Source organism: Gavialis gangeticus, unplaced genomic scaffold (assembly GCF_001723915.1).
Source record: "Gavialis gangeticus isolate Ggan-Ray unplaced genomic scaffold, GavGan_comp1, whole genome shotgun sequence".
NCBI classification, from domain to species: Eukaryota; Metazoa; Chordata; order Crocodylia; family Gavialidae; genus Gavialis; species Gavialis gangeticus.
The window spans coordinates 4,847,680-4,854,102 of NW_017728960.1; the positions used below are offsets into that span (position 1 = coordinate 4,847,680).

General features: G+C 50.9%; 1 protein-coding gene across 1 annotated transcript; it reads right to left on the reverse strand.

Moving 5' to 3' along the window:
• Positions 1 to 3,691: 3,691 nt before the first annotated feature.
• PSMB4 (proteasome subunit beta 4) lies at positions 3,692 to 6,234 on the reverse strand. Its single transcript, XM_019528358.1, has 5 exons — positions 6,014 to 6,234; positions 5,325 to 5,471; positions 4,440 to 4,521; positions 4,195 to 4,311; positions 3,692 to 3,784 (listed from the first exon to the last, which is right to left on the reverse strand). The coding sequence occupies exons 1-5, from the start codon at positions 6,211 to 6,213 to the stop codon at positions 3,692 to 3,694; spliced, it is 639 nt and encodes a 212-aa protein (XP_019383903.1). The 5' UTR covers positions 6,214 to 6,234.
• Between the last annotated feature and the right edge of the window lie 189 nt (positions 6,235 to 6,423).

Here is a 6,423-nt window from a genome sequence, read left to right on the forward strand (position 1 = left end):
TTTTTTTTTTTTTTTTAAATAAAAGCCTGAAAATCATAAATAAAAATACTCTAATGTACAAATCTACTCACTGCTGTTCATCGTTATTGGGCAACTCCCGCATTGCGGAACGAGGGTTTAAACCTTTGTGAGTCTCAGACACTGGCAAAGACCTCTTCTTTGAATGAAATGGAAGCAGATCTGTGAAGGATCACAGGGCTAAATCTGTTTCTAAAAGATGTCCCTGCCAAGGCATTGCTCCGTTGTATAAGTGCATGTAATTACATTTTGTTACTATCCTCTTCCGACATTAGGCTACAAGCAGACATCACATTTATCCTGGAATAAACCATCTTATCCCAGGACAAAGTGCAAGTGTTTAGATGTCCGTGTCCATGGTCCTGGGATAAATCCTAAAGAAGTTGGTGGGATAAATAGTAGTAACAATTCATCCCAGGACATCAGAAAGTGCATCTGAACAGTTATCCTGGAGTTGCATCATTGAATCAGTGGCAGAAAAGCAGCAGCACATTCAGCCACTCGCCTCAGGTGCCAATCCTGGGATGTTTCTGTTCCAGGACAAACAGGCACAACTTGTCCAGGGATAAACACATCTGTTCCTAGCCTTAGTGGGCCAGACACACAAGGCAGGATCCCTCAAAGGATGGAAACACTGCAGTGCTAGTTGTACGTGCAGTGTGCAAGCGTATATGTAGGGTAGTTGCGTGTCTGCTGTTCCTAAAGAGTGGCAGCCTAGCATGTCTGCTCCCACCTTGGGGAGAAGCAACTTAAAGAAATCTAAAACACACTATATTTCAAATGGTTTGGCATCTTCATCATCCTGCCCATTGAGGCGACATTCCCTCGTGAAGCCTTCCAAGGTCTTTTCCTATTAATAGGAGCTCTTGGACTAGTGGGAGATGAGAGCCAGAAGACTGGCAACATGCAGGATGAAATGTGAAAATGGAAATGCTTTTCAGCTTATCAAATTGACTGACCCAGTGTTTACCCCTTCCAAGGTAATAACTTCTTGTGTCTTAACTACAAGCTAAATTGCTGGCGGCAGCTCTTAAATACAATTTGGTGGTGTTTACACTAGAGGCTGGATCTGAGCACTGGGAGAGGAGCCAGCCACTCCAGCCCTAATCCTGGCTTTGGCTAAGTCCCTTGGGGATTTAAGATAAGCATCAAAATCCCCTCCCCTGCAGCCACCTGAGCTGGGAAAACATTAGCTTTACGCGCTTGTCAGGTTTTTTGTGGAGAGGCGACTGAGGAGCTATCCTTCAGGGTTGCTGTGAGAATTACTCTGGCAACCCTTGTTGTGTGAGCCGCCTTTGCATGGTTTATCTGGATAGCATTTAAATGTGATGGGAGATGAACACCATGGAGAACTCTGCCATAGAGAAATAGGAACATTTGCTTGTGAGGAAAAGGTTTCGCTGCTGTTAGCCAGTGTTACAGGTGGTAGAAAGGAGTAGCTTGCCATTAAAATCTGCTTTTTCTACCTCTGAAACTGGCTTTAAAGGTGAAGTCAAGCTTTTTACACACCAGGGTCTGAACTCATGGGTCTGTTTCTTCTGTAACTGGTGACACTGTCTGGGACCCAGTGTCCGAGTGGCTGTAAGCACCCACTTCCATGGATGTGAATGAATTGCACAGACCCAGCACTTTGCCTCCCAGCTCATCCTGAAAGTAATTTGGTCTCAACTAAAGTACTGTTTGCCATAGTCCTGCCAGGCCTCTCGCCATGCCAAGCTATTGTAAACTGCTTGATGCTATTACAGTACTTGGTGAATGCCAGGATACCTTAGGCAGCAGAGAGAGAGCATCCCAAAGCACTCTCTTACCCCCAGCTGCCCACAAGTAACACACTATTCAAGAGCAACGCTGCTTTAAGAACAGGACCTATTACTGCACATAGTGGGCAAACCCGAGAGCACTCAAGTGTCAGGCTAGATTTTGCCCTGTGTAACCTGCCGCCTTTTGGTACAAATTGCATCACTGAGCTGGAACTGGCTGTCAAAGAAAAAGCAAGACACTTATATTAGCAGCTTCAGGTCAAAGTGCTGCTCTAACAGCTAACACAGCTGCTGTTGGTCCTTACCTCTTCTCTTCCCTGGGAGTGTGCAGTGCCTGCAGTTGCTTCTAAATAGCAGCAGCAACAGGCCTCGTCCATGAGCACACGTACAGATTACTGGGACACACTCTGAAACACTTAGCAGGCAGCTACCACTTACATTTCAGTCTGGTATGGACCAATCTTTTTGGTAGTTGTGCTGCAAATTTGTCTCCCCTAGTGTCACTGTGCTCCCTGACCTATCTACCACTGCTGGTTGACTACCTCTGTCATAGTCTTTCTTGCTGTAAGTATATTACAAGCCAGCATTGAAAGATCTTGAGACTTTTGCTACTAGTCTTTTGCACAAGCTTAGCAGAGGACACTTCTACCACACCTGGAATTTGCAAAGAGGAAGTTCTCTATTCTTACTAGAACAGAACTCAGTCACAGCCCAAAGCTTGTCTTCCTGGAGAGGTGGAATTGAACTCAGCTATTGGTGCACTATAAAGCCCTCTGGTGGGAAGAGCAATGGAGGCTGCACACTCAATAGAGGCAGGACAGCCCCAAGTAAAAGCTGCTAGATGGAAAGACAAGGAGCCCAAGGCTGCAAGGTTGGTCCATGCTCATGTCTGCACATTTGGGGGGTGTTTCTGGACAGGGGCAGCTCTGCAGGGAGAAGAACACAGGAAGCTGCTGCGCGTACAGGGCATGTAAGTAAGGTAGTAGCAGACACACACATGAGCCCAGGTAATTGTGAAGGTTGCATCTGACAGGGCTGCTCTAAAAAGTCTCAAGGCCAACCGCTCTTGCCCCAACCAGCTGGGAAAATAGCTAATGGCTCCACAGGAGCAGAAATGCCTAATTCTTTCTGAGCCCTCAAAAGCTGCAACGCTTTGGGCTGTAGCTTGACTGGGCTTTGTATACACCCAGCTTCATGTCCCACAAAGCACAGCTCAGCCTTGACAATGCAAAGAAGCCAACATGTTTCAACAAGTTTACTTCTTATACAAAACTTCTACATCCACGTGTAGTACAGCATCAGTACAAATAACTGATTATAGGATGCAAAGGGAGAGTGCAGAGCTGTCAGCCTGGAGTAGTTCTTCAGTGCTCATTCAAAGCCCCTGCAAGAAGGAATCACAATAGCAGGGTGTTCAACAGCCAGAATGCAGTCACCATCAATATACCCAAAAGCTGAGTTAGAATAGTTTAGGTCAACTTATAACCAACTTGTCCTTGGTAAGTGGAAAATGAGCTGGCAAGGGAGTTGGGCAAAACCCTTCCCACTTCCAGAGGGCTCCAGGCCAGAGTCTTCAGGCCCTGCAGACAAGGCCACTCAACTCAGCATAGGTTTCAGAAGCTTCCCTTTGGTGCAGAAGACACCTTTCTAGAATAGATACTTCCCCCTGCCGGCCACAGCTAGGAACTCCAGCCTTGGGTCCTGCCCAGATCCCAAGCCAGGCAGGCATCCTGGCTAAAACTATCTACTTTGGTTTGTCTGCAAGGTGCAACTCAGCCCTCCACCAACGCAGGCAGAGACCCAACCACCATTACAAACACTGCTGGCATGTGGCTCCTAAAGGCTGATGCCAAGGAGGCAGGATGGAGACACCATCAGTCTAGCTCAATGTAGCCTGCAAGCTTTAGCAAACGTTACCGGATGAGATGTGCTATTTCCCAGTTGGTTTCAAGGGAGCGAGGTTCTTCAACTTCCACTCCTTTCTCTGTTACGACAGCAATTTGAAACTGTAAAGGAGAATAACAGCAAGAATTTGCAGGTGTGGTCAGAATGACAGGCAAATTAATGTGTTAGGGCCCAAGGAGACGTCATCACAAAAAGGACCAGGGAAATTGTTTCAGCAGAACAGTTCACTTGACTTTCAACCTGTGCTCTGCTGTCTACACCCAACACAATCCTGTACAGTTAGCTGAAGCACTGAGTACCCCATGGCCCTGTTCCAGAACACCTCTCAGTTTGGCAGGCTCCATAAGTCCACACAGCCCCCACTTCTCTCTGGGACAGTGTGAAGTTTCAGTAGCTATGAAGTTGGGGACAAACTGCCAAGAGGGTAATGTACTGTGCCTGAAGGTGACTTGCGGTGACGCCCAAGAGCTGGTGCCAGCCTAGCCCAGCCCACCCAAAGCAGGACACTTACTCGATTGAATGACCGGGCATCCCGGTAGTAGAGGATTTTCATGCAGCGCTCAATCAGGTCCTGTGCCTCCTCCTTCGTCAGGATGGGTTTCTTCTCCAGAGTTTCCCTCATCAGTGGCTGAAGAAAAACAGACCTTCAAGCACTAGGCAGCACTGGCCTGAAGCTGCAGCTACTCCAGGCTGGTTAGCGGACCTAGGATGTGGCCTCGAGCCTGGGCCTCCCACTCCCTGCCCCAAAGCACTCACCTGAGCTAGATAAGCTCCATACCCTGTCGCCAGCGTCGGGGCTTCATAGGCAACACCCAGCATGTCCACATAACCTAGGAAACTGAACACAGACCGTGGGAGACTGGTTACTGCCTGTGCGGGGGTTATGGGATGTGGTGCCATTCCTGGCTCCAGTTTATAAAAGAAAGTCCAATACCAGCTTAAGCAGCGAGTCAGCCCCCTTGCCCCTGCCCCTCAATAGCAGGACGACTGCAGTACACACCACCCTGCTGGACTGAGGGATTTCTGGCCTCCAAGCCTGCTGCTCCCCCTCCCCCTCCAGGTGCTTTCTGAACAGAACTCAGGTGCTCCCTGTCTGACAGGTTGGATCAGAGTGGGCCTGTTCATATGCAAGAAGTGCATGGATACCATGAAAGCCAGCTCCTCCCTGAAATGGTTTGGGAAACAGCCAACAAACAGTAAAAGGCAAGTCTGAAACACTGGCTGTCTCATCTGGGGCAAGCCTTGTCCTACATAGCCAGTGGTACATAGGGAAGGCAGGGCACTGAGTGCTCACTTTATTCTTCCCAGCTGGCAGGCCAGGCCTGTGCACAAATGAGGCCCTTTCAGATGTAGCTCCACATGCTAGTTAAGGCAACTGTGTGCAGCTAGGGCTGAAAAATCCAAGCAGGGGAAGGGAGGGCAGACCTGGGGGCTGTCTCACTGACTGCAAGAAGGTTCAGGCCCAGTCAGAGAGGAGTGGTACTCTGAGACACCACATCACCTTTCCAAGCAGCTCCCCCAGCACTTCACACTCATTGTGTGTAGGCTCTTCCTTGTTCAAGCCACGAGCAAGATCAGCTGGCTCCCACAGCACAGCAACACCATCACAGTGGGGATGCTGTGCACCCAGGCCAGGCTCACCTCTCGCCGTTGTAGAAGCCTCCAATAACAATGGTGTTCCAGAGTGGGTTCATCTTGCATCGCCGGCTGTACATGGCTCGGGTCAGCCAGGAGTGAATGGCCTTTGGACTGTAGCTGTGCCCATCACCCAGCAGTTCCTCATCGATTCTAAGGGGAAGTTTGATGCCACTCAGAAAGCGCTACTAACCCCCCAGCCTACATACATGCATCTGCCGGCAACTGCTGCCCGCCCCACCCACTGCCAGGAAAAGGAAGAGGTGCCACACGCTAAGCCCCAACCAGCCCGTCGGCACAGGCAACTCGTACCAGAGTTCATCAGCCAAAGACCCAGGGGCCAGCAAAGACAGACCCAGCATCGAGCTGATAGGAGATTTAAAGCCGCAACTCGACAGCGCAGCATAACGCCTCCACCCAGGGCCAGGCTTGGAGCCAGGAGGCACACAGCTGGCTGAGCAGGATGGGCATGAGACCCAATGGGTGGAAACAGGTGTCACAGCAACGGATGGAGACCTCTGAGGAACCACTGGTGAGAGGGGCAAGAATCTGCTCTAATTTTATTGCTGCACGTTTCAATTTAAGGCAGGGGAGAGTTGCCAATGGGGCCCCTCCAGGTGAGCAAAGGCCACAGGGCTCCAGAGTGAAGGGCCAGGAGCGCCTGGCACAGCGGGACCCTGACCTGCAGCACTTACACCATCTGGTCGATGACCTGCTTGAGGTACTGGAAGTCGGCATAGTCTCCAGACGCCCCCAGCACTGTGTTGTCGTTCACCTTCATGATGCGCGAAATGTTGCGAAAGCGGGCAAGCGACCCGTAGGAGCCCAGCGTGTCGGCCGCCACCACCACGCCACCGTCGAACCGCACGCCCAGTACCGAGGTGCCCGTCACCATGGGGCTCCTGGGGGCAGGAGACACCTCTGCTCACACTGGCTCAGCCCCACCAAGGCTGCCACCCACCGCACTCTGGAGCCCAGCACCGCGCGAGAGACTGGGCTTCAGGAGACCGGGGCTGCGGCCCCCCACACACCTGCCCCTGCCCCCAGCCCAGGGCAGCCAAGACGGCCCATGGTGCCCTCAACAGAGCCCCCACCCCCGGCCAAC

Bases quoted from the DNA above. Each gene is read 5' to 3' on its own strand.
- PSMB4 (XM_019528358.1), bottom strand. From the start codon at position 6,213: ATGGTGACGGGCACCTCGGTACTGGGCGTGCGGTTCGACGGTGGCGTG. The intron at 4,312-4,439 runs GTGAGTGCTTTG...GTTTTTCTTCAG, and splicing joins ATGGAGCTTATCTAGCTCAG to CCACTGATGAGGGAAACTCT. The intron at 3,785-4,194 runs GTAAGTGTCCTG...TCTCCTTTACAG, and splicing joins ATGCCCGGTCATTCAATCGA to TTTCAAATTGCTGTCGTAAC.